Below are 26,924 nucleotides of genomic sequence, written 5' to 3'. Positions count from 1 at the left end.
TGATGCAGTGGAAATTCCAAAAGTCAGGAATAGTTTGGTCAGCTTTGCACAGCCCCACAAGCCCGTTCACAGATCCCATCATGGCTGGTGCTCCATCCGTGGCTATTGCAGTTAATTTTGTTATGGGCAGATTTGCTTTTTCAAATGCAGCCATCATGGTTTCTTTCACATCTATGCCACGGGTTCTGTCTTTTAATGGCACAATATCCAGGAGTTCTTTGATCACACAATCGTTTGAAACAGACCGTGCAAATATTGCCAACTGAGGCTTGTCTTGTATATCACAACTCTCATCCAATGCGACACTAAAATACTCACATGCTTGAAGGTCAGAGTGCAACTGTGATTCAATAGCCGTGTTAATGTCCGATATTCTGTGTTCAACAGTGTGGCGGGACAGTTGGACGTCTGATACCATGCGTTTTAATTTGTCGTTTTCAGGAGACAAGATTTCAACAACATCACTGAGGCATTTTTTAACGAACTCCCCTTCATTGTATGGCTTTTTAGCCCGTGCAATGTTCCAAGCCAGCTGATAGGATGCGAGCGTTATGGTCTCTGACCGCTTCGTAAATTTTTGGAAAAACTGTATCTGCTTTTCTGCCTGACTTTTCAAAGTGGCCAACTCGTGCTTGCGAAGTTCAGTCCCTTTTGGAAATTCCTGGTCGATGTTAGCATGGAGTGAGCTGAAGTGGCGCTGAAGATTTGAAGCTTTGAAATGTGCTAATGACGTCTGACATATAAGGCAGAATGGCTTACCATTGCGTTCAACAAAAAAATATAAACTCTCCCACTCTGTTAAAAACGTCCTGTGTTCATCTTCATATTTTCTTTTTGCTGTGCATTTTTTTCCTGCCATTTTAAGGGCGAACTTGCTCCTACTGGGAAACTTTGCGGTATTTTCATCTCACACACATGCGCATTTGATGAAAATACCGTATTGAACTCAAGCGAAGCGAACGCGCACATTTTAAAACAACAACATAAAAAAAATCAAAACACAAACTTTGATATGAACGTAAGAGCCGCATGAAACCAGGCAAAGAGCCGCATGCGGCTCGAGAGCCGCGGGTTGGCCACCCCTGCCCTACATGCCCCCCTGGCAACACTTTGCTAGATCCGCACCTGCACAGTTACCAGCTGTCAGCTACCTAAAAAAGGATCCTGGTGTTATTTGTCTCTCAGAAACAGTTCATAACTTCCCTTCAACTCATTCATGTCACCTAAAAGGTAAACCTGTTTCTCCATCACCTGTTCAGCTCTGATGATCCAGTAAGGACGTCTCCTGGTTTCATCTTCATGTTTCCCTCTCACCAGATAACCAAACCGATATCATGACCAGCAGCTTTACAGCTGTGGCTCCATCAAACATCAGCTGATACTAGAAATTAATATTAAATAAATTCTAACAACAGCTGATCAAGCTTAAAAGTGCTGCTGTTGTTTACCGCGACATCCGCTGGTTTCCTCTTTCTGGCGCAAAGTGAGCGATAAACAAACAAGAGAGCCGATCAGCTGATCATTGATCAGTTTTCATGATTGAAGTAGAAACGGGAGAGGGAGGGGGGAGAATGAGAGAAGAAGAGGCAGCTGTGCAGCAAAGACACAGAATAACTCCAGCTTTGTGCCTTTTTCATTGTAGCTGAATTACGGGACAAACTGATCCTTTTCACCTCAATAAGAAACGCGTAATATTTTCTCTGAATACCAGACGGGACGGTTGGCAACTCTAATAACTTATGAACAAAATAAAGTTCAACATCATTAACTTCATAGCACCACCCAGCTGTATAGAAACTCCGTCATGCTAGCTAGCACGCAGTACGGAAAAAGTCAGAATAACGAAAATAAACTCCACCTAAACTTGGTTCATATCTGACCCAGAGAGACTGCAGGTCATAACTTCTTACCTGAAGTTCAGGTCACACTTGGACCGGCGGCCGCCTCGGGTCTCTTTTCCTTCTGCCTCCCTTTCCTTCATCCACCTGCTGGCCTCCACCACTTGCTAATGTTACTGAATCTGTGGAAGCTCCGCGATAGCCACCACACGAAGTAACGAGTAACGACCCTATCTAAATCTCAGTAACGATTAACGCGTTCCTGATTTTGGCATAATAACTAGTTACCGTGCTCGTTACCACAATAATAACGTAGTTACTGTAACGCGTTACTTAACTCATTCACTGCCAGCCATTGGCAGTGAATGAGTTAAACCCATTGACTCATGCACTGCAATTGACGGCTATAGATGTCAATGGCAGTGAATGAGTTAATAACGCGTTAGTCCCAACACTGCTTGTATGTGAGGAGCAGGATTTTGAATTCTGGATTTAACAGGAAGTCAATGAAGGGAAGCCAAAACAGGAGAAATCTGCTCTCTTTCTAGTCCCTGTCAGGACTCTTGCTGCAGCATTTTGGATTAGCTGAAGGCTTTTCAGGGAGTTTTTAGGACATCCTGATAATAATGAATTACAGTCGTCCAGCCTGGAAGTAATAAATGCATGAACTAGTTTTTCAGCGTCACTCTTTTTAGCATTTTTTAACAACAAGCTTCTATCTATTAGGGCTCTTGTCTCGCCGACTGCTGCCTCAGATCAGAGTCTTTCTCCTGTGTGCTCAGCTGTCTTAGAGCAGTTTGATCCCGTCTCCCTTAATGACTTGACTGCAGTAGTTTGTAACCTAAGATCATCACACTGCCCCTCTGATTGTCTCCCCCCAACTACTCTTTCAAGGATTGTCAGGTTGGAGATCGGCCTATAATTAGCTAAGACAGCTGGGTCTAGGGATGCTTTTTAAGTAAAGGTTTAACTACAGCCAGCTAGGGATGGGTACCGTTTAGATTTGAAAACCTGCTAAATCAGAATCAGTTGCTGATGACGGCTTTTTTCTTTTACATTAATCACGTATAATCTTAACTCAAAGTGAACATAGACTTGATTGCTCAGATCAGCCAATTCAAAATGCTAATTCAATCAACTCTGAGTTCATGGCTAGACTCAGTTTGTTGGCCCTGCACCTTAAAACTATTCCCTGTTTGTCTCTCGTGTTTTTTGGATATTGTTTTCACATCTTATGTCACGGCTAGCGGGGCGAGCCATGTTGAATTTAATAAAGGACCCAAGATGCCAACACTGCTGTGAAGTGAGTGAGCTTTATTGAAACGGTGAAGTGCAGTGGAGATGGCCTGTGCAGAAGCTAAGATAACCTCTACTGAAAAACTAAAAAACTAACCTGAAACCTTAAACGGAGACACGGGGAGACAACACAGACGAACCAGCAACAAGCAGGAGAAAACAAAGGGCTCATATACACAAAAGAGAAATCAGGGAATGAGAAAAGGGAGACACAGCAGGATTCATTGGACATAACCAGACAAGGGGAAGCAAAAGTAGACACACTAACATAGGACATGGCACTGTCAAAATAAAGCAGGAAGTGAACACAGAGACACAATACTAACACAGTACAGAGGGAACACAAAAACCAAAACCTCAGAACTAGAAAATCTTAATCAGAATGAAATTGTAACAAAAGACAATAACAATCAAAACAAAACTACTGAGTCCACAGACTCGGGACATACATCGGCTCAAACTGTGGTCATAAATATTTTGTACTTGTAAATCTGACTGTGGAGTTGTGAACTGAGTTTTGTAACATTGTGAAACAAAATATCTGGAAAGTTCATGTTTTTGCGTTCATTGATTTGTGTGTGTAAAAATGTAAAAATGTAATAAATGTAAGAAACATTAGAACTACTTTTGCTGACACAAAGTTTGGCGAGTTGTCCCTTTAAACCAGTCACTGATATAAAGAGAGCACCTTGTTCCAGGGCATCTGAGCATGGAGGGAAAGCTTTATGCAGGAGATGGTAAGAGCTGTTGGGACTAAAGAAACTGAGCAGAAAACTACAGACATCTGGAAACTGAGTTGTTAATTCTCAGTGGGATCAGCAGGACTAGCAAAGCTTCACCATGACAGTCATCTGATTGACTGAACCCATCCAAACATCACTTCATGGACCTTTAGCTTGTGTCTGTGTGTGGACAGACATAACATGAGCTAATTATACATTACTCCTCCACAGAGTGGACCAGCAGAGAGCAGAGGTTTCCACTGGTCAGTCTGCACAGCAGCATCAAACACACCTGGACTCTGTGGTTATGGTTTGTAGTACTACGTTTACATTTGTTCTTTTCAGTCACCTCTATGCTGCACTTTGTGGACCAGAGGATTGTCAGTGTGTCCAACATAAGTCAGAGTTTGGGCTCCATGATTTCAGTCAGATTGGGGTGACTGTAGCTCAGGAGGGGAGCAGGTCAGCTACTAGTTAGGTTTGTGAATCAAACCCTGGCTGGCAAATGTACTGGGTAACGTACTAAACCCAAGCTGCCCTCTGATGCATCCATCAGAGTGTGAAAGAAAGTATTTAAGCATAGAACAATGTGCTTGGTTGAATGAGGCATGTTGTATAAATGCTTTGTGTGCACAGAGTATCAAAGAGAGCTATATAAGAACCAGTCCATTTACCACTGGGTAATTCATATAGTCTTCTTTTCCAGCGGCTGGAGGACAACATCACCATGTTTGTGAAGAACGAGCTGAAGAAGATCCAGAAGCTTCTGAGTCCAGATCACCCAGAAACTTTAAAGAGCCAGATGGAGGATGAGGAGATGTTTGAAGGTGAGGATGAAGATGAAAGAAAGAGCTGCAGAGAAGCATTTCTGAAGATCACACTCCACTTCTTGAGGAGACTTAAGCAGCATGAGATGGCTGACCATCTGCAGAGCAGTAAGAGAATTTCTCTAAAGACTGAATATTGATCTTTCCTAATAGCTCAAGAAATGGACCAATAGACATTCATCCTTTCAGGGTACTGAAAGGCTATGATATTTATTATATAATATTTTTTTCTGAATTTCTTACCTTCAGAAATATTTGCTCCACTCTGTAAACGAGAACTTAAAGCCCAACTGAAGAAGAAGTTCCAGTGTGTGTTTGAGGGCATCGCTAAAGCAGGAAGCCCAACCCTCCTGAATCAGATCTACACAGAGCTCTACATCACAGAGGGAGGGACTGCAGAGGTCAATGATGAACATGAGGTCAGACAGATTGAAACAGCATCCAGGAAACCAGACAGACCAGAAACAACAATCAGACAAGAAGACATCTTTAAAGCCTCACCTGGAAGAGACGAACCAATCAGAACAGTGCTGACAAAGGGAGTGGCTGGCATTGGGAAAACAGTCTTAACACAGAAATACAGCCTGGACTGGGCTGAAGACAAAGCCAACCAGGACATCCAGTTCATATTTCCATTCACTTTCAGAGAGCTGAATGTGCTGAAAGAGGAAAAGTTCAGCTTGGTGGAACTTGTTCATCACTTCTTTAATCAAACTAACGAATCAGGAATCTGCAGGCTTGAAGACTTCCAGGTTGTGTTCATACTTGATGGTCTGGATGAGTGTCGACTTAATTTGGACTTCAACAAAACTAAAATCCTGACTGAAACAAGAAAGTCCACCTCATTGGATGAGCTGCTGACAAACCTCATCAGAGGGAACCTGCTCCCTTCTGCTCGCCTTTGGATAACAACACGACCTGCAGCAGCCAATCAGATCCCTCCTCAGTGTGTCGACATGGTGACAGAGGTCAGAGGGTTCACTGACCCACAGAAGGAGGAGTACTTCAGGAAGAGATTCAGAGATGAGGAGCAGGCCAGCAGGATCATCTCCCACATCAAGAAAGCTCGAAGCCTCCACATCATGTGTCACATCCCAGTCTTCTGCTGGATCACTGCTACAGTTCTGGAGGATGTGCTGGAAACCAGAGAGGGAGGAGAGCTGCCCAACACCCTGACTGAGATGTACATCCACTTCCTGGTGGTTCAGGCCAAAGTCAAGAGTATCAAATATGATGGAGGAGCTGAGACAGATCCACACTGGAGTCCAGAGAGCAGGAAGATGATTGAGTCACTGGGAAAACTGGCTTTTGATCAGCTGCAGAAAGGAAACCTGATCTTCTATGAACCAGACCTGACAGAGTGTGGCATCGATATCAGAGCAGCCTCAGTGTACTCAGGAGTGTTCACACAGATCTTTAAAGAGGAGAAACAACTGTACCAGAACAAGGTGTTCTGCTTTGTTCATCTCAGTGTTCAGGAGTTTCTGGCTGCTCTTCATGTCCACCTGACCTTCATCAACTCTGGACTCAATCTGCTGGAAGAGCAAGAAACAACTTGGAAGGTGTTTCAAACAAGAAAATCTTCAAAGAAATACTTCTACCAGTGTGCTGTGGACAAGGCCTTACAGAGCCCCAATGGACACCTGGACTTGTTCCTTCGTTTTCTCTTGGGTCTGAAGACTAATCAAACTCGTTTGCAAGGCCTGATGACACAAACAGGAAGTAGCTCAAAGACCAATCAAGAAGCAGTTCAGTACATCAAGAAGAAGCTCAGTGAGAATCTGTCTGCAGAGAAAAGCATCAATCTGTTTCACTGTCTGAATGAACTGAATGATCGTTCTCTAGTGGAGGAGATCCAACAGTCCCTGAGTTCAGGACGTCTCTCCACAGATAAACTGTCTCCTGCTCAGTGGTCAGCTCTGGTCTTCATCTTACTGTCATCAGAAAAAGATCTGGATGTGTTTGACCTGAATAAATACTTTGCTTCAGAGGAGGCTCTTCTGAGGCTGCTGCCAGTGGTCAAAGCCTCTAAAAAAGCTCTGTAAGTTATAAAGTTTTTATTATTTAATTTGGTTGGTTTGTTATGGAAAACACACTGCCATGAACTTCTGTTTTGTTTTTGTCAAAATCACTGTAATATAATCACTGTACCTTTATATACATGTGACTTGTATTAATGCTGCTGCCCTCTTGTGGCTAAAGTGTAATTATGTTATTGTTATTAGGGAGGATTTGAGAGTAAGGCTACGTTCACACTGCAGGCGAAAGCGCATCAAATCCGATTTTTCTGACCTTTATAAATCTGACTTTTTTGACCCTATGCGACCCATATCCGATCATGCTATGACAGTGTGAACGTCGCGAATCCGATATTTTCAAATCCGACCTGGGTCACTTTCGTATGTGGTACTGAATCCGATACATATCCGATGTTTTAGAAAGCGACTGCTGTTTGAATGGTCAAGTCGCATTAAATCCGTCTTTTACGTCACCAACACAAGACAGGCGCCAATTATCAGCGCCCGATAAGACATCGCGAACGCTTCCTGGCCATCCCGTGTAGATGTCAGTGAAACTGTTGGGAAGACAACGTTGGAGAAACGTGAACATTTTATTTGTACTGTATAATCTGCAGATTCTGACAGAAATCTGCAGCTATCCTTTGAAGCACCGCTCCTCTAAAACAGCAATAAGGATCATTATTAGGTTATCTACATTATTATGTAAATAACAAAATAACTTAAAGCAAAAATTGGGAAACGTAAAGTCCGAAGTCTTCATATTAAGGGTCATCTGTCAAACAATATTCTTTGCTCTGGGTCTAAACAGAGCGCGTTGTGTGTGAAGTCTTCTTTTGCGCATGCAAATGCACAAATGCGTCCTTCATTTCCCCGAATTTGAAGGATTCGTCGGGTGTGTCCTTCGTGGCCCACCATATCCCAGAATTCATAGCGCAGCCCAGCCAAATTTCAGCTGCCAACAATGGCGGCTGCTACTAAATTTTCAAATTACTCTTATTAATCTTTCTGGGTCACAAAATAAACTTTTAACATATTTTCAGGCGAGAAAGTAGCTGTGTAAACTTCAAATATCTGCTTGGTTTATCAAGACATCACATATTTGCAAAAGTGTGCCGACGTTTTCGGAGACGTCTGTTCCCCACCCGCTCGCTAGCAAGCCGGGGGGTTCAATGGTCACTCCAGCCGGCGAGAGCAGCGGACGCCCGGCTTCATCGTTTTCAGACCCCGCTCTTTTGCTACTCAGGTTAAACACGATATATAAGTCACTCGGATAACTTAAAAATGTAATTGTTTGCCTTTTTTCTGTGTTTTATTTGTTCCGGAGTAAATCGGTTTGGCTGAGATCAAAGTTCCTCCGGGATTTTCACACAGCTGAATAAACGTTAAACAGGAAACTGATTAAACAGAAGTGTGAGACGGTCGAGAATTTACGCCAGTGTCCTGTTATATTTTAGATAGCAAGGAGCAGACGGCCGAGTTTATTAAACTCCACCAACACAGCGGTGACGCAAATCTGAAGGCTAGACCGTCCCATTTCACAGCCTCGCACTTCCAGCCTTTTCGGTCTTTGAAGGACCCGGCCCACGTAGACCGCAAATACCGGGTCCTCCGAAGGATGCAGCCGACGTTTTGGGACACAGCTAGTGTGTGATGTTCTTTCAGTGTTGCACTTTGTAGACGCTCCCTGAGCACTGGTCTCACAGCCAGCTGCACATAGAGACCAGTGTTGTTAGTCCAGGTCAGAAGATGACTTGTTGGAATGAAAATGAGCTTGTAGTTTGTCTGCTTTAATAATGTGACTGGAAAAAGGTGTTGGACTTCAAATATGTCCATTTCTTTCACACTTCACCTTTAAAAGTGAAGCCTTGTGGTTCCTGGAAGGAAAAACACGACTTTTTCAAGTCTTTGTCCTGTTTTTATGATAAATGTACGACTTTAATGTGAAACATTCAGAGTTTTTTCTCTTGTTGTGTTTGTTTGAAGCTGCTTCCTGTTGGCTTCAGCTGTTTGGAGTTTCCATTTTCTAAACTTCTACATTCTGAACCTTCTTCAGCTCTGAACAGATGATGAAACACTGAATGATTTCAAGCTCACACTTTGTCTAATAAACTTACATCTTTCATTCTTTATACAGAGTGTGGGGCTGTGGTTTGTCAGAGATCAGCTGTGATTATCTGGCAGCAGCACTGAAGTCCAACCCCTCCCATCTGAGAGAGCTGGACCTGAGCTCCAACACCAAGCTGCAGGATTCAGGAGTGAAGCATCTGTGTGGTTTCCTGGAGAGTCCAGGATGTGGACTTGAAACTCTGGGGTCAGTCAGCATGTTTTAGTTGTGCTGAGATGAATATGATGTGAAAGTTGTGCTGACACTAAACTGCAGACATCAGGCTGATATTATACTGATCCACACTGAGGATCTTCATGGTAAAGTCTGTTTTCTTCTTCTCTGGTTTAGTCCATTGACTGCAGCAGAACAATGTTCACATTTCAAACAGTGAGACTCAACGTATGGCCCGTGGCCCACACGCGGCCTGCCCACCTTTCCTGATTCAGAGAGAGGGGACCCTGATTAACTGTGTAGTGTTCTTCCTCACAGTTCTAAGTATCAGACACAACAATGAATAATCCACAGCTGACTGTCTTTAGCAGGTCAAAGGTCACGGCACACAGCAGACAGTGGGAAATATTATAACTCTGATCATTTATCAGCACATATCCATATGTATAAAAACAAAGCTGACACTGTGAGACTTGATCAGAGGTGTGATCATCACAGCAGAGGCCTTTGTGTCAAAGTCACTGAGGATCAAACAGAAACACATGAAGCAGATTTTCCTGTTCTGGCTTTTTATAGCAGATAACCTTCAAAATATTCTGCAGTCCATCAAAAACTGAAGCAAACCATGAATCAACATGTGAACATGAGCTGATGCTGCTGAAGTGAAGCAAAGTTACAGAGGTTTGATTACAGACACAGCTGAGAGTTTGTAATCTGTCATCATTTTAAAAGGTTTACATTTCTTCAGTATATCCACATTTGCAGCTGGTACCTCAACCTCCACTTGTCCAACACAACTGCTGTCCACTGCCTCCATGACATTGTGATTTTGCTGTTGGTCTTCTGTCAGATCTTCATCAATCACTTCTGCACGGGGCACACCTTCAGACTCTGCAGCTGCATAACGAAAGCCTGTAAGATAAAATTAGACATAAGGTAAATGTACACCAATATTCCAATGACAGGTGTGTGATTCATCTGGAAGTTATGTGCGGATTAGTGTACAGTGATAGCAATTTAGTATGTTTTTAGAGGGGGGGGGGGGTTGTTTACCTCCGATGGGTGCTCTTTTTCGCTTCCGTTGCGTACGCCTTGAGTGCCGGTCCGAGTCTGATACAGGTATGTCGTCATGCCCCATGTGCAGTGTTGGTTCCCAGTCTGGATTTGTTACATCCATTTCATATGCTGGTTTGCCTGCAATAATGCCAAATCATAAGCTACTCAGTCGACATGATGTGGTTCTGCAGCATCACACATTAGCATGTTTTATCTCATTATCTATGACCTCAGCACGTTGAAAATAACACTAAAAGCCTTTCAAGAGTGATATGAATTAATTTAGAACTCACCGGAAAGAAAATGCCGTGAGCAAACCAACAAAAAGCTGGGGATTGCAGAGAACTCGATATCCGCTCGTCTCACCGCTGCAATCCAAGCCTGACGTCTTTGTTTAGTAATATCGGATACATGGGATCCCTCACGTTGCCTCCAGGATGGAAAACGATGAAAAGAGAGCCCGTTATCCAGCTTCTTGCCTTCACGATCGTGTGATCTAACGTTGCAACCGACAACACAACACGTACGATCCATAGCTGAAATGGTATCCTTTGGCTGGCCTACTGTCATGGCGGAAGGGGGCGTGGCCCATCTCCCGTGACATCACGCTCCAAAGCCCTATAGGTGGGAAAATGTACCATGTCGACCAATCAAAAATGATATGGAAACATGACATTTGGTTGTTTAGCAAAAGGGGGAAGTTTTAGGAGTGACCGGCAAGAGAGAGCGAGTGAGCGAAAGAGAGAGAGAGTTTTGATACGTGAGAGATTTGTGACGTTTACCGTGTTTGGTCTCAAGTTAGTTTGTTGTCTTGTGTATTTAGTGTGTAGCTGTTGTTTTGTTTTGTGTGTCAGTTCTACTAGTGATCGTCACAGTTGCTGCCTTAAAGCCAACAAAGGCAGATTGCAGTGTAAACGCTGAGTGACACACCTGCTGTCAGACCTGCAGGTTTATCCCTGTGCTGTTCTCATATGTGTTAGAGTGACACAAACTATTGTTTGACACCTGATTGTTCTGTAAATAGTTTGAAATGATTATATGAAAAACGTCTGAGCCTTGGCTGCATTTTTTGGTAAATAGTACCATATAACTTTGTTGTTTGCAAAACGTGTGCGTATTTTTAAAAATGTACAATCTCTATTTGCATTTCAAGTTATGAAGATGATTCGTTAAACATGTGTGTGGTTTTTACAGTCAAAATATCACTTTCTACTTGTATTTTAAATTTTGTCTGAATTTAGATAAATTGTGCTGATACAGTTGGTCAAAATGAGAAAATAACAGATTGGCAAGATAAACTGTTTTTAAAGGTAAAATATAGAGGCCACATCAAAAGTAGTCAAGAAGGGTTAAAGGCTAAAAGCAAAGTTGTCACCAAGTACTGTTTATATTTGTGTGTATTGCTGCAGCTTTTTTGAGTATTAATTTGGTGCCTTTGTGTGAAATAATGGTATTGTGAGTGATCCATATAGTCACAAAGAATAGCCACTTGTTTCTGTGCTACCAAAGTTCCCCGGCTTTCATTCAAAATGTGTTTATCGTCAGCACCTGCACATTAAACTACTTAAACATTATAAATGTCTTCAAGCTCACACTGAGGCCTGTGGGGTACTATCAGCCACTGAGACAGTACACACATTTATATGTGTTTGTATATGAATATTTCATACTTTAAGACTGCCTGTTTATTTAAGGGAGATGAACAAAATACATTGGAATTGTACAAAATAATATCATGGATGATAAATTAAATAGATTTTAAGTAGATGCTTGTGCATTCTTAAAGTCTTATATGTTGAACTGAACTATGTGATCTGTTCAAAGCCTTAATCTTAATTTGAAGTGAAATGTGCATTTTGAGTTTATACACTATGTATATAAGGCGACCGTTTCCTTTTGCAGTATTTTTGTGTGGTGTACTTTTCTATGTCTTAACAAAAGGGGAACAAAGGTGTTTAAGTTCACCTAGGATGATGTGTTTTAATTTTCACATGGTCTTGCTTGAATTTGACCCTGACAAAGGCGTATGAACTCTGTCAGCTGTTTGGAGTTTCCATTTTCTAAACGTCTACATTCTGAACCTTCTTCAGCTCTGAACAGATGATGAAACACTGAATGATTTCAAGCTCACACTTTGTCTAATAAACTTACATCTTTCATTCTTTATACAGATTGAGGGACTGTGGTTTGTCAGAGATCAGCTGTGATTATCTGGCAGCAGCACTGAAGTCCAACCCCTCCCATCTGAGAGAGCTGCACCTGAGCAGGAACAACAAGCTGCAGGATTCAGGAGTGAAGCATCTGTGTGGTTTCCTGGAGAGTCCAGGATGTGGACTTGAAACTCTGGGGTCAGTCAGCATGTTTTAGTTGTGCTGAGATGAATATGATGTGAAAGTTGTGCTGACACTAAACTGCAGACATCAGGCTGATATTATACTGATCCACACTGAGGATCTTCATGGTAAAGTCTGTTTTCTTCTTCTCTGGTTTAGTCCATTGACTGCAGCAGAACAATGTTCACATTTCAAACCTTCAAAGAAGAAGAAAAATCCTCCACTGGATAATTCACTGTGAAACTCTCCAACTCTTCATTCCACCTTAAAGTCTGTCTGACACTGAAATCCAAAGCAAAATGTGCGTTTGCTTTACAGACAGCAGTCCAACACAAACATACACACATCATCCAAAACACAGTCCAACATCCAAATCTTCTCCACTGCCAGCATGAATGATGGGAAAGAGAAGGAGGAACACTCTGACATTCAGGGTTAGAATGAGTTTCATGAAGCAGACTGTGAAGATCAAAGCTGCATTAGAAAGCTTACATGAATGAATGAGTGGACAGAAGTGGACAGAGATCATCTGAAGCACTTCAAAGGCTTTAAATCAGCACATTTCTCTTTATTCTTTATCAACTCTGTTAGTTTCTCTCAGTTTTCTGTGGAATGAAGCTAACAGCAGGCTAATAAGATGCTGACCAATAGGTTTCTATTAAAGGTTGTAATTTGTATATGAAAAAGTGCTTTGGCTCAGCAGGGATCAGCTTACAGGTAGAATACAGCTGCTGGATGGGATTAGCATGTCATAGCTATCTACCAAACTGCTAACTGGGGGATTTCAGGCCATCTATGGATCATTTTTGCTAACTGTTTATTCAGCTTAGGCTCACAGGGCTGCAGCCTGTGCCCTAGCTGTCATAGGGCAAGAGGCGTGGTCCACCTGCACAGGTGAGCAGTCCATCACAGGGCCAACAGAGAGAGACAGAGAAGCACTCTCTCACATCCACACCTACAGCCAATTTAGAAGCACCAATGAACCTAAGCAGCATTTCATTGGACTGTGGGAGAACATCCAACCTCCACAGAAAGGCCAACAAGCTTCAACCTACAACCTTCTTGCTTTAAGGCACTAGTGCCAACCACTTTTCCCCATTTCAGTCCAAATCCTGCATCTTCCTGTTTCTGACTCCAGGCCAGCTCCACTAACACTTTCTCATCAGACACTGCCACCTAGTGGAGGAAGTCTTAGTTCCATTTGAAGCTTCAGATTACAGTTAGTTCCTTTACAAAGAGGTGGAGGTGGTGGGGCCACAGCACCATCATCACTGAGTGCCATAGGACACTTAACCTTTGTTTCCATATGCTGGGAACTTCCTGTTGTTCCAAGGAGGACTGGAAAATGTGTGAAAATCTCCCAGTCAGTTCCTCACAGCACACTTCAATCATTTCCCTCCCACAGCATCAGGACCAGGGCTTTTTCTCTCTTTGGTCCCACTAAGAGATTTCCACACAAACACCTCATCAGTGGGACTCTCAGAGCTACCAGCCCTTTGCTACAATCACAAAGCTCTTCATTGAAATCAATGATATCAAAGCTGGAATCAAATGAGTCCAAGTCTTCTGCTGATTCAGCATCACATTCATCTTTGCTCCTTGTTCTGCATCCCCACCATGGACTTCATTCCTTTCCAAGCCAGCCTTGAGTGTCCTTTATTCAGCTCATCCTCTGCTTTACTTTTACACCTGATTTTAGCTGCTTTATCTCTCAATGTTAGATTTGTATTGTTGATTGTCATTTATGCTTAGAAATATTTACTTATATATGCTTAGAGTTTTGTAATTAGTTGTAGATTGGTAGAGGTTTTGATCCTTGATAGTCTGCAAACTTTGTGTGTATTAGACAGCACTTTGGGAGCATGAGAGGTCATACCGTGTCTTATTGTTTTATGGTAGGATTAACGTAGCTACGTCTGTTCTAGTCTAGGTGCTCTTTGTTTAGATGAACTGCAGGACTTCCTCACCGTGTTATCTAGGATGAACCATCTAGGGTGAGGGGGAGGCTACCCTCTTCCTGACCAAGGATGTTTGACCCTTTGATCAGCAGTCCACACACACACACACACACACACACACACACACACACACACACACACACACACACACACACACACACACACACACACAGTATTCTTTGTTCACATGTATACCTATTTAAGATGTTATATGTTAATGACCCTATGCATATTCATGTAACCACAATAAAAGGAGTGCTGTGAGGAAACCTGGCTGAGAGTCTGACAGTGGTCAAGTGGTGGAACGACGCTTGGCTCCAGCCAGGTCTCCCTCATGCATGAGTAACCAGAGAACTTTGGTGCCTTGAGTCTTGCTTTTGCTGCGTAGCAGATTGTCCTTAACGTTCCAGCGAATAGGTTTATGTTACAAACCTATCACTCTTTCAACAAGTTTCTGTGCCTCCATCTTTTTCTTCTCTCCCTCATAACAAGACAGCTTCTTCTGCCTGAGAACATGTTGGAGTGATTTACTAATCCAGGGCTGCTTATTGGGGAAAATACTTCCTGTTTCCAAAGTAATCCCCATTTTTCCCAGAAAGAAATGTAAGTAGAAATCGATGATCTAAGTGAGAACATGAGCCTTTAAAAAGTCCCAGTGGGTGCAGTCAAAGCAGTCCCTCAGTCCCAGTATAGAGTCTTTGGTCCAGACTGGAACAACTGTGTGCCCAGTTTGAGCTCTCTTCAGTGCTGTGACCTGACAGACCCAGAGGGGCCATCACATCACATTTAGAAGCTCCCCTAATGGAGCCACAACACATGTCCAACACTTAGTCTGTCTTGTTGGACCAACTGGAAGAAATGATTCAAGGACTTAGTCACAGAACAGAGATTCAAATCTCCAAAATCCAACTGGCTGCATCAGGACATATAGTCTGAAACTCTGCACAGTTTCCTGTTTGAAGCTGCTTCCTGTTGGCTTCAGCTGTTTGGAGTTTCCATTTTCTAAACTTCTACATTCTGAACCTTCTTCAGCTCTGAACAGATGATGAAACACTGAATGATTTCAAGCTCACACTTTGTCTAATAAACTTACATCTTTCATTCTTTATACAGATTGGGTTTCTGTGGTTTGTCAGAGATCAGCTGTGATTATCTGGCAGCAGCACTGAAGTCCAACCCCTCCCATCTGAGAGAGCTGCACCTGTGGAGAAACAACCTGAAGGATCCAGATGTGAAGCAGCTGTCTGATCTTCAGCAGAGTCCAGACTACAGACTGGAGACTCTGCTGTAAGTAGAGTGATGGAGTGAGTGGGTGGTGCTGTCAGCAGTATTGTACTAAACACAGTCAGTATGAAACAAAGATCCAGTGTTTCCTGTAAAGCTGCAGCTTCTCAGTGAAGCTGTGAGAGGAGAATGGTGACAGGCTTCAGGATTGGACACAAACACTTCCTGTTTCTGACCTTTATGGTCACCATGGTAACGGCTGACACGCTCTGATCAAACGCTGTCAACAGCCAATCAGCTCTCTGAACAAAGCAGCACGCAGACCAATGACTGCATTCATTTCCAAGTTTAAAGCAGTGAAGAACACAGTCTGTAGGTGAGGAAGAATTTAGTGAGAGCAGATGTTTGGATGGAATTCCTCCAGTTAACAGCTGGAACCGTCCATCTGGATTGTTGGGCTTGTTGTTGGGGTTCCTACAGAGCTCAGAGTGGACACACCAAGGTTCTTCTAATGAATGAAAGTCCAAACTCAAACTAGGAGGGAAAAACATTTTCATCAACTTCAATAAAAATCCAAAGATTAGAAAAAGTGAAGCAACAATGAGTCCTAGTACAGTCCCAGCACTGAAGTCCCTGCTGCTCTTTATACTGGATGTGCTGCATCACTGACTGACAGCTGATGAAGAGTCTCTGGAAACACTCGTTTATCTCCTCTGCTCTTCCTTCTTCTCTCTGCAGGTGGAGGCCATGATGGTAAACAGGACGGTGTGTGTGCTGAGAGAGGAGGAGCTGTGTCCTGATGATCCAGAGAGGTTGAAGCAGCAGCAGCTTGTGTGTAGAGACGCTCTGACTGGGCCATGTTACTGGGAGGTGGAGAGGAGAGCTTCATCCAGCAGTGACTGACAGAGGAATGAGAAGAAGTGCAGATGACTGTCAGTGCTGCAGAGTGAACTGCTCTGAGAACAGCTCCACTGTCAGACACAATGTAGAGTCCAGCATCATCCCTGTGTGTCCCTCTGGATCTGACAGAGGATCATCAGTGTATCTGGACTGCTCTGCTGCTGCTCTGTCCTTCTACAGTCTCTGCACAGTCTCTGTCTGACTCTGGCTTCAGACCCTCCTGGATCAAACTCACCTGGAAAGACTTTCAAACATCACTCAATAGATTTGAATACAGAATATATTTGATATATACTGTAGATGTACTGTAGAGTTGCAGTTTGTCACTTGTAAATACAGTCTGTGAGCAGCTGTGAGCTGAAAGATCTTTCTAGAAACACGAAATGTTTTCACTCTTCTGTTGCTTTTTCATATATTTCCACAACATTAATATTGATCCCACCTGTCTCACCTGTTTCATGCTTTTATACATAATAACAGGACACGTGTGATCTGAGCGCTGCTGTGGTTGCTGTGCTGCACGTCTTCATTTAGATAACAGAGACATCTAGTGGTTCAGAGGGAGAACTGCAGGAGGTGGAGCTGTGTTTTAGCGTGGAAAACTTTTTATCTTTTAGGCGCAGATACAAATATGACAAGTATCAGTGTGAGATACAAAAGGTCACATCAGTCAGCAGAGGGAACAGTGATCACACAGCAATGTAAGAATAGAAACATAACAGTGAATCTGGACATGTATACAGAGGGAAGCAAACAAACAGGATGTAACACTACATTAAAGCCACAAATGTGAAGAAAACAAACACAAAGGAAAATAAATTTGATCTCAGGAATCCAAATCAGATGCTTTAGAGCAGGGGTCGGCAACCCTGGGCACGCGTGTCACAGCTGCCACGTGAAGGGTTAACTGATGGCACGACCATAGCTGGACTGGCCATCGGGCATACTGATGGTGATTTTTCATTTTTATGGGCTGATGATGTTTTTTTATTTTTTTGTAACGGTATAAACGATGGAAGGTGGTGGATTGGCCGGATGCTGGTCGATATGTAAAAATAAGTCAGTTGTTTGGTGGTGGCTATGGCGGAGCTTCCACAGAGGCAGCAGGTGGATGAGGGAAAGGGGAGGCAGGAGGAGCAGAGACCCGAGGCGGCCGCCGGTCCGAGTGTCAGGTGAACTGAACTTCAGGTAAGAAGTTATGACCTGCAGTCTGTCTGGGTCAGATATAAACCAAGTTTAGGTGGAGTTTATTTTCCTTGTGCTGACTTTTTACAGTCACTTACAATAACTCATACTGTGTACTAGCTAGCATGACGGAGTTTCTATACAGCTGGGTGGTGCTATGATGTTACTGATAGTGAACTTTACAGTGGCTTGCAAAAGTATTCGGCCCCCTTGAACTTTCCCACATTTTGTCACATTACAGCACAAACATGAATCAGTTTTATTGGAATTCCACGTGAAAGACCAACACAAAGTGGAACGGAAATCATACATGATTCCAAACATTTTTTACAAATAAATAACTGCAAAGTGGGGTGTGCGTAATTATTCTGTCATGGAAAAACACACTGCCATCAACTGTTTTTTTTTTTCAAAATCACTGTAATATAATCACTGTACCTTTATATACATGTGACTTATATTAATGCTGCTGCCCTCTTGTGGCTAAAGTGTAATTATGTTCTTGTTATTAGGGAAAACATTTGAGAGTAACATGACAAATGAGTCAGCACTTTGGCTTCAGCTTAAGAAATCCTCATTTTTATGTCATCAGTTATAGTTGCATGTATTCATTATCATAAGTTAACCTTTAATATTGATGTTTTAAATAGATTTTGAGTAAATTAGCAATTTTATGGTATTTTATGGTTGTATTAAATTAATACATCACTAATGAATTAATTATTTCAGTAATTAATTTAAAAATGTACATAGTCAATTAAAGAAATATATTAATAATGAATTATCCATTAATTTCATTTAAAATGTTTCATTATTTGTTTATATACAATTCAAATTAGTTAATTACATATTTAATCAATTATTGGTTTGTTTTCTATTTTAATTATTTTACTGACACATTTAATGAATTATTTAATGATGTATTTATTTAATTCACGTTGCTACTCCTGGCCCTGCATCGCTGTTCATAAATACATTTTATTTGTCAGCTTCACCCATCAAAGTCAGGGGGCGGGGTTAATGCTGATCAAGTCAAAACCATTGCTTTGGTCTGGTGGGCGTTCTTTTAGTGGGCTTTTCTGTCACGGCCTGCGTGGCAGACTATGATGAGGGGAAGGACGACCCAAATGCTGGACTCTTTGATGAGGTCAGTGCGTTTATTTACAGTGATGCTAAATAATCCAAACAACAATAAATCCCCAGTGCGTTCCCGACTCTGACATGTCCTCTTGCCAGTGTTAGTGTTCTTTGTCTCCGCTCCTCAGTGTCTGAGCACCCCGTGCTCGCTGCCCTCTCGTCTCCACACTCCTCCTGGGGAATAACAAAGAGGCAGCCGTCAGCAACACCACAATGCAGCAGACTAACCTTAACTAACTCGCCAAGAGACTAACGTGAAGATGATCCAGCATCGGAGACAGCTCCACCACACTCCTAAGTAGCTCCTCTGACGAGGCTTGATCAGCTGCAGGTGTGAGTAATTCTCCTCCGCAGGTGTGGCCAGGCTCCTGGCTGACACACACACACACACACACCTAGATACACAAACATGGAAACAGGAGACAGCAGCACCAAAAACACACATGTCCATAACTTCTTACAGGCCCTGGGTCACCCAGACCCCGGTCCCATGACAATTCCTCAAAACTAAGTAGGCCTACACACCAGGGTTTGGACATGTGTGGACCCAAACTATACTTTAACTTTACCCTTTTTTGTGTGTCACCAAATACACTTTAATATCTTCTAGACAAGAATGTAGTGGCACAATCTTTAACCTCCTAAGACCCAAACTCCTCCGTGGCATTCATTTTTAATTTCTCTTTGATATTTGGGCTGATTGGGACCTGATGAATGTAAAAACAAAGAACTACCACTTTTTTTTTTTTTTTACCAAATTTTTGTTTCTGAGAAAAATGAGAGCCACATATGAGGCTATTTGTCTAAAATTTTGATAGCACAGTGGCAGTATAACATCCTCGTAAGTGGATATCAGGCCCTTGTAGAGCAAAATGTAGTATTTTGGTCTAAACAACCCAAATTGTGATGTCCACATATGTGGACGCCAGGTCCTAGGAGGTTAAATATCTGCTCACTTTGTCAAAATGAACCTAATCATCTCTGATGAGTTCAGTGATGTCTGCCAGCTCACCTTGCAAGTGGTCGAGCTTATACCGCCGACAACGCGGCCACAACTTGTAAACCCCTGCTGACTATCAGCTCTGGAGTTATTAATTTATGTTAGTTTCAACTGTTCCTGCAAAAAGTAAGCACGTGTTACTGATAAAAAGTCCAATAGAAGCAAAGTCTAAACTTTGAAAACAAAAAACAAAAACCTGTCTGATTAAGATCTGATCTTTGGGGGGTTTCAATAAGCAGTGTGACCCGTGTATATGCATCAGGGGTGGTTTTGATTATCGATTTATCGATTAAAATCGATTCTGGCTTGGATAACGTGATATCGATTCATTAAAATCCTGAATCGATTTTTAATATAAATTTATTTTGGCCAAAACGCCAGAATCTCAGGTTAAACCTCCCAAAGTTTCAACAACCACCAAACAGCTAAAACAGTAAATGAGAGCAGGAACACGGATTCTGCACAAAGACGTAAACACAAAGCGCGGAGCCGCCGACGCATCAGAATCAGTGAGATGTGACTTTCTCACCTGACGGCACGGACACGAGCTGAAAGCCGACAGCTCGCTGATTCTGATGTTGCGGCGGCTCCGCGCTTTGTGTTTACGCCCTTTTTGCGCTGATTCTGAAGCTGCAGGTTTGATCTCTCCAAACAATATTGAGTAAACCAGCAGCAAAAGAAGCTCCAAACTACGCTTCACATAAACATCGTCATGAATTCCCTCTGATTGTTTTGCTGCCACCAGGATAAAATCACACTTCATGCACAGCTCTCTCTCTCTCTCTCTCTCTCTCTCTGTACTTCTAGAACAGTTTCCTGTTTTCTGCATTATTCGCTTGCTTGTTACGCACAAGTCTACCGTTCTTACAGCCTGTCGGCCGCTGTTTTTTTTCTTTTACTTACTTCTGAAAACAAAGCCTCGTTTCTGCCGTTCAATACTGAACAAATTTAAACTTTTTAAAATGATGCAAAATTGCAAAATGCTCAGCTGTGTCTGTAATCAAACCTCTGTAACTTTGCTCTGCTTCACGTCAGCAGCATCAGGTAATGTTCATATGTTCATTAATGGTTTTCTTTGCTTTTTGATGTACTGCAGAATATTTGTATAAAATCCCAGGCCAGGAAAACCTTCATGTTTTTCTGTTTGATCCTCAGCTACTTTGACACAAAGGCCTCTGCTGTGACGCTCACACCTTTGATAAAGTCTCGCAAGTGTCAGATTTCTTTTATAGATATAAAAATATAGAAATGTACTGATGCATGTAGTAACTGTTAGCTTTAACTGTACAAGGCTTGTTAGACATAATGAAACACATCGTGCAGATTTCTGGATGTTAGACTATAATTTTTATTATGATTATTAATCTTGAGTCTAAAAAGTCAGTCAAGTATATCCAAGATGTCTTTCTGTTAACTGGATTCACTGACCCTAACACTGGGACCAGGATAAGCGGTCGCATGAAGCTGGTTATCAGCTGACAATCTTATGATTTAATTAATTTAATTAAGTTATTTAATTTTTCTAATTTTTCCTCTACATTCCCCTGAAATGAAGGGATTGTGTCAAACATGCTTTAGTTCCTCACATTCTTCTGCATCTCTTTGTTCAACCCCCTGAATTAAAGCTGAAAGTCTGCACTTCAAACACATCTGAGTTGTTGCATTTAAAATAGATTTTAGTGTATGTACAGAACCAAAATCAGAAACTAAGTTCTCTCTGTCCAGATATTTATGGACCTAACTGTATAATCTATACAGCACGTAAAAAATGCTGTAAATAAAGAAGTCTGTGAAAATGTGGCGCTTAAGGTCAATTTAAACTGAAGTGATATAATCTTCTCCCCACAGTTTGAGTTTGTATTGTCTCAGCTGCAGACAGACTATGATATTAATATTATTAGTTATTAATATTATTAGTCATAAAGGACACCTTCCTGCCTTTAGTCTTATTCATGATGATTATTAGTCGTCTTCTAATGTCCACAAGTCTGTATGATGTGTTTCATAGGTTCTAACAAGCCTTTTAAACTTAAGTTACTGCATTGCTGAAACACCAACATCTGCTTATTGAACAAAACAAAAACAACCAAAAGTCCACACATCTGATTTCATTTTTATTTTAATAGACTTCCAAAGATTATACCAGATAACTGGCCTCAGAATATAATTGAATAAACATTTTTAGAAACGATAACCTAATCCTGTCTTGACAGGCTGAGCTCTTCAGTATCCACCAACAGCATCGTCATGCTGAGTCAGACGTTTCTGCTCCTGCTGGAAATACTCTTCCTCTTTCCACATTGTACCAAATGTTTTTAAATGTTAGTTTCAATTTAAAATTAAAGATTAAAAAAGTGTAACACATATAAACATCAGATAATTAAGACAAGCGAATGGTTCAGTTCCACATGTGCTCCGCTGACACATTAAACTTCAGTAAAATGATGCAGTTATGAAACAACTTTAATCTAAAACAAACTGATTTGCTCAGGAGCAAAAACAGTGAAGTCAGTGACTGTAAGTGAGTGAGCTGTGCTGGTGACTGGATATCAGATTTCCAGTCATTAGAGCAGATAAGTGGCAGAACTATATTACTGATTTAATTTAAATGCAAATAGCCCAAATCCTGATTAAAGCATCAGGTTCACTTATAAAGTATTCTGTAGTTATCTTAGTGTCCATCGCCCTTCCCAACATGGGAATAAAGCAGCTGTGAGAGAATTAAACATGAATGAATCAATGGTACGGAAGTGGAGGAAGCAAGAAGAATGAGCTGAGTAAAGTTTGACTCATGCGACATTTTTGTTTCGCTTAATGCGCCTTATAATCCAGTGAGCCTCATGGTCTGTAAAATATGGTGCATTTGCAAATTATGTGCACAATATTGGAACTAAACTATTTTACAGTGGGGCAAAAAAGTATTTAGTCAGCCACCGATTGTGCAAGTTCCCCCACTTAAAATGATGACAGAGGTCAGTAATTTGCACCAGAGGTACACTTCAACTGTGAGAGACAGAATGTGAAAAAAAAAATCCATGAATCCACATGGTAGGATTTGTAAAGAATTTATTCGTAAATCAGGGTGGAAAATAAGTATTTTGTCAATAACAAAAATACAACTCAATACTTTGTAACATAACCTTTGTTGGCAATAACAGAGGTCAAACGTTTACTATAGGTCTTTACCAGGTTTGCACACACAGTAGCTGGTATTTTGGCCCATTCCTCCATGCAGATCTTCTCGAGAGCAGTGATGTTTTGGGGCTGTCGCCGAGCAACACGGACTTTCAACTCCCGCCACAGATTTTCTATGGGGTTGAGGTCTGGAGACTGGCTAGGCCACTCCAGGACTTTCAAATGCTTCTTACGGAGCCGCTCCTTTGTTGCCCGGGCGGTGTGTTTTGGATCATTGTCATGTTGGAAGACCCAGCCTCGTTTCATCTTCAAAGTTCTCACTGATGGAAGGAGGTTTTGGCTCAAAATCTCACGATACATGGCCCCATTCATTCTGTCCTTAACACGGATCAGTCGTCCTGTCCCCTTGGCAGAAAAACAGCCCCATAGCATGATGTTTCCACCCCCATGCTTCACAGTAGGTATGGTGTTCTTGGGATGCAACTGAGTATTCGTCTTCCTCCAAACACGACGAGTTGAGTTTATACCAAAAAGTTCTACTTTGGTTTCATCTGACCACATGACATTCTCCCAATCCTCTGCTGTATCATCCATGTGCTCTCTGGCAAACTTCAGACGGGCCTGGACATGCACTGGCTTCAGCAGCGGAACACGTCTGGCACTGCGGGATTTGATTCCCTGCCGTTGTAGTGTGTTACTGATGGTGACCTTTGTTACTTTGGTCCCAGCTCTCTGCAGGTCATTCACCAGGTCCCCCCGTGTGGTTCTGGGATCTTTGCTCACCGTTCTCATGATCATTTTGACCCCACGGGATGAGATCTTGCGTGGAGCCCCAGATCGAGGGAGATTATCAGTGGTCTTGTATGTCTTCCATTTTCTGATGATTGCTCCCACAGTTGATTTTTTCACACCAAGCTGCTTGCCTATTGTAGATTCACTCTTCCCAGTCTGGTGCAGGTCTACAATACTTTTCCTGGTGTCCTTCGAAAGCTCTTTGGTCTTGGCCATGGCGGAGTTTGGAGTCTGACTGTTTGAGGCTGTGGACAGGTGTCTTTTATACAGATGATGAGTTCAAACAGGTGCCATTCATACAGGTAACGAGTGGGGGACAGAAAAGCTTCTTACAGAAGACGTTACAGGTCTGTGAGAGCCAGAGATTTTCCTTGTTTGAGGTGACCAAATACTTATTTTCCACCCTAATTTACGAATAAATTCTTTACAAATCCTACCATGTGAATTCATGGATTTTTTTTTCACATTCTGTCTCTCACAGTTGAAGTGTACCTCTGGTGCAAATTACTGACCTCTGTCATCATTTTAGGTGGGGGAACTTGCACAATCGGTGGCTGACTAAATACTTTTTTGCCCCACTGTATATTGACAAACAGCGGCCCGCATTAAACTGTGACTGTCACCAGGTAATGTGGGCGTGTTTGCTGAATAAGCAGCAGGTGTTAAACAGCTGACAGGTGAACAGGATGCATGCAGGTAAACTCGAGGGCCCTTCGAGCTGATCGGTGGTGTCGTGAGGAGAATTTCAGCTCATTATTCATGTTACAGAAACACAGAGGTACGAGACCAGGCAGAAGACTTTCTGATTATTTGTTTTTAGTTAAAATAATTCCATTGTTGTCTAGTGATGGTGTGGTAAAGCTCTGTGAATGTGTCCAATTTTTCCGGCTTTGTTGCTTCACCCAAAGGCAGATCACACAAAGTTTAACTGCTTATTATGAAGAACTGACATCTGCTGGTCATTTAATGTTCAGCAGCACTGCTGTGAGAATACCTGTAGGACACATACCAGTGGATATGTGAGCACATGCACAGCTGCAGGGCTAGAAGGGCCCAAATGAATTAAATAAATAGATTCTTAAATAATTAATTAAATGTGTTATTAATTGATTAATTACATTTATTTAAAAATCATTAAATTTTTAATTAATTTATTGTAAATGTTGGAAATGAAATTATTTGGCATTAAATCAATGATGTATGTATTTAATAAGTATTTTGAACTTAGATTCCTGTCAACTCACAATCGACACAAACACAGTGAACACAAAGCTCCAACTGTCTGACAACAACAGGAAGGTGACACATGTGGAGGAGCTTCAGTCACATCCTGATCATCCAGACAGATTTGATGTTTGTGAACAGCTGCTGTGTAGAGATGGTCTGACTGGTCGCTGTTACTGGGAGGTCGAGTGGACGAGGAGGGCTCGGATATCAGTGAGTTACAGAGGAATCAAAAGGAAAGGAAGGAGTGATGAGTGTGTGTTTGGTGGAAATGATCAGTCCTGGAGTCTTTGCTGCTCTGATCATTATTCCTCTGTGTGGTACAATAACAGAGAAACACCCATCTCCTCCTCCTCCTCCTCCTCCTCCTCCTCCTCTGTCTCTAACAGAGTAGCAGTGTGTGTGGACTGTCCTGCTGGCACTCTGTCCTTCTACAGAGTCTCCTCTGACTCTCTGATCCACCTCCACACCTTCCACACCACATTCACTGAACCTCTTTATCCTGGATTTGGGTTCTGGGATCCATCGACTGGTTTCATGAAGGGTATTTCAGACTTTTTTGGCACACTTAGGTATGAATTGACTCTTTGTAGTTAGTCTTACCTGTTAGAGAAACAGTTCAGTCTGTTCATGTCTGTGTCTTTCACTCAGAAACACATGATGAGATTCATGGATTCAGTCAGTTGATGTTTTAAACTAAATGATTCACAAATTATTATTCAGCACAAGTTTGGTGAGCAGCAGGGCTCATCCTGCTTTTTGTTTTTGTGCATTATAATGATGAAATAACTTTGTCATGTCTGTGGTGGCCTTTGGAGAATTAAACCATCCTGTAGAAACTAGATATAAATGTCATATTTTCCAACATTGATATTTTTCTGTGTTTCAGACGACAATGAAAAGATAAAGAACAGTCTGTAAATCACAAGTTATCAATTCAAATGATTATTAAAGCCACAAGAGAAGCTTCCTGTTATTTGTACCACTCACCTGGTCATGTGATCCAGCTGTGCAGCCAATCATAACTGCCATCACTTTCTACTTTGATATTTCCATGGTGAATGGACTGATTCTTGTTTAACACGTTCATACTCTGATGGATGCATCGGAGAGGGTTAGTGTCTTGCTCAAGGACACTTTGCGTGCCAGCTGGAGCAGTCAGGGATTGAACCACCAACCTTCTGATCATTAGATGCCTTGCTCTGTCTCCTGAGCTACAGCCATCATCAAAGCTCTTTCTTAAATCCTCTCTGAGAGGAGCTCAAACACGAGGAAGAGACGAAAGTGAGGGAAGAGAGTGGACTCATTAGTAAAATGAAAAACAGCCAGCGTTGATGTTTAAGACAAGTGAGGTAACAGAAACACTATATATAGCAGCGGTCACCATGGCAACATCAATGTCGGTTGCTACGTATTGTACTGATCCTGATCTGTGAGCCTCATATCAGGATATGCTGTTGTTTGTATTTGTTTGCATTGTTACCATTTTTGTGTCTTTTTTAACAAACTACTTTTATCTTGCCATCGTTTGTCAGAGAGTCAAACTACATTTGGTTCATCTTTCTACAATAAAAACATTTCTTCATCTTAATTATTGTATGTGCAGAGTTGTAGTTACTCACAGTGACCACTGGAGGCGTGTGATCCTGATAGTTTCCCTGGAACCGTCCAGTTCATCCACATGAATGAAGCTGTTGGTGATTAACGCTCATCTGTACAACTTTAACAACAATATCAAACATTTAATCGCTCTGCAAACAGCTTGTCTGATGTATAAACTGTGTCTTAAAGGATCAAAGTAAATGTCACATTGAAAGCAGATTTCACTGTAATGTCCTCTGTTTGAAATATTCCAAATATAATCTGGCTTGGTAATGATTTACTCATATATTGTCCACGCAGACTAAAGCAGTAGGAGATGAGATGGAAAACAATTAGAAGAATCTTTACTCTTTAATGTCACAAATTCCTCTTTGTATGTAACATAACAACATACAT

The 26,924-nt window shown here is 41.9% G+C and overlaps 2 protein-coding genes and 1 long non-coding RNA gene across 3 annotated transcripts in view; all 3 read left to right on the top strand.

Moving 5' to 3' along the window:
• Positions 1-4,658: 4,658 nt before the first annotated feature.
• LOC145426161 (protein NLRC3-like) lies at positions 4,659-7,204 on the top strand. The gene is made up of 2 exons (XM_080299697.1): positions 4,659-4,791; positions 4,933-7,204. The coding sequence occupies exons 1-2, from the start codon at positions 4,659-4,661 to the stop codon at positions 6,726-6,728; spliced, it is 1,929 nt and encodes a 642-aa protein (XP_080155823.1). The 3' UTR covers positions 6,729-7,204.
• Positions 4,659-26,924, top strand: part of LOC145426160 (ribonuclease inhibitor-like) — a 195,015-nt gene continuing 172,749 nt past the window's right edge. Inside the window, exons 1-2 of the mRNA XM_080299696.1 lie at positions 4,659-4,791; positions 12,185-12,386. Of these exons, the coding sequence (XP_080155822.1) occupies positions 4,659-4,791; positions 12,185-12,386 (335 nt within the window). The remainder of the gene's footprint in view (positions 4,792-12,184; positions 12,387-26,924) is intronic.
• Positions 14,782-17,990, top strand: LOC145425308 (uncharacterized). The gene is made up of 2 exons (XR_013905973.1): positions 14,782-15,616; positions 16,292-17,990. It is a non-coding gene; the product is annotated as an uncharacterized LOC145425308 (long non-coding RNA).

The sequence above is a fragment of the Astatotilapia calliptera genome, chromosome 3 (assembly GCF_964374335.1).
Source record: "Astatotilapia calliptera chromosome 3, fAstCal68.1, whole genome shotgun sequence".
Classification (NCBI taxonomy): domain Eukaryota; kingdom Metazoa; phylum Chordata; class Actinopteri; order Cichliformes; family Cichlidae; genus Astatotilapia; species Astatotilapia calliptera.
The sequence above is the reverse complement of the archived record's forward strand: the minus strand, read 5'-3'. Positions and strand labels throughout refer to the sequence as shown.

Excerpts from the sequence above, each read along its gene's own strand:
- LOC145426161 (XM_080299697.1), top strand. The coding sequence starts at position 4,659 with ATGGAGGATGAGGAGATGTTTGAAGGTGAGGATGAAGATGAAAGAAAG. Across the intron at positions 4,792-4,932 it reads GGCTGACCATCTGCAGAGCA|AAATATTTGCTCCACTCTGT; the intron begins GTAAGAGAATTT and ends TCTTACCTTCAG.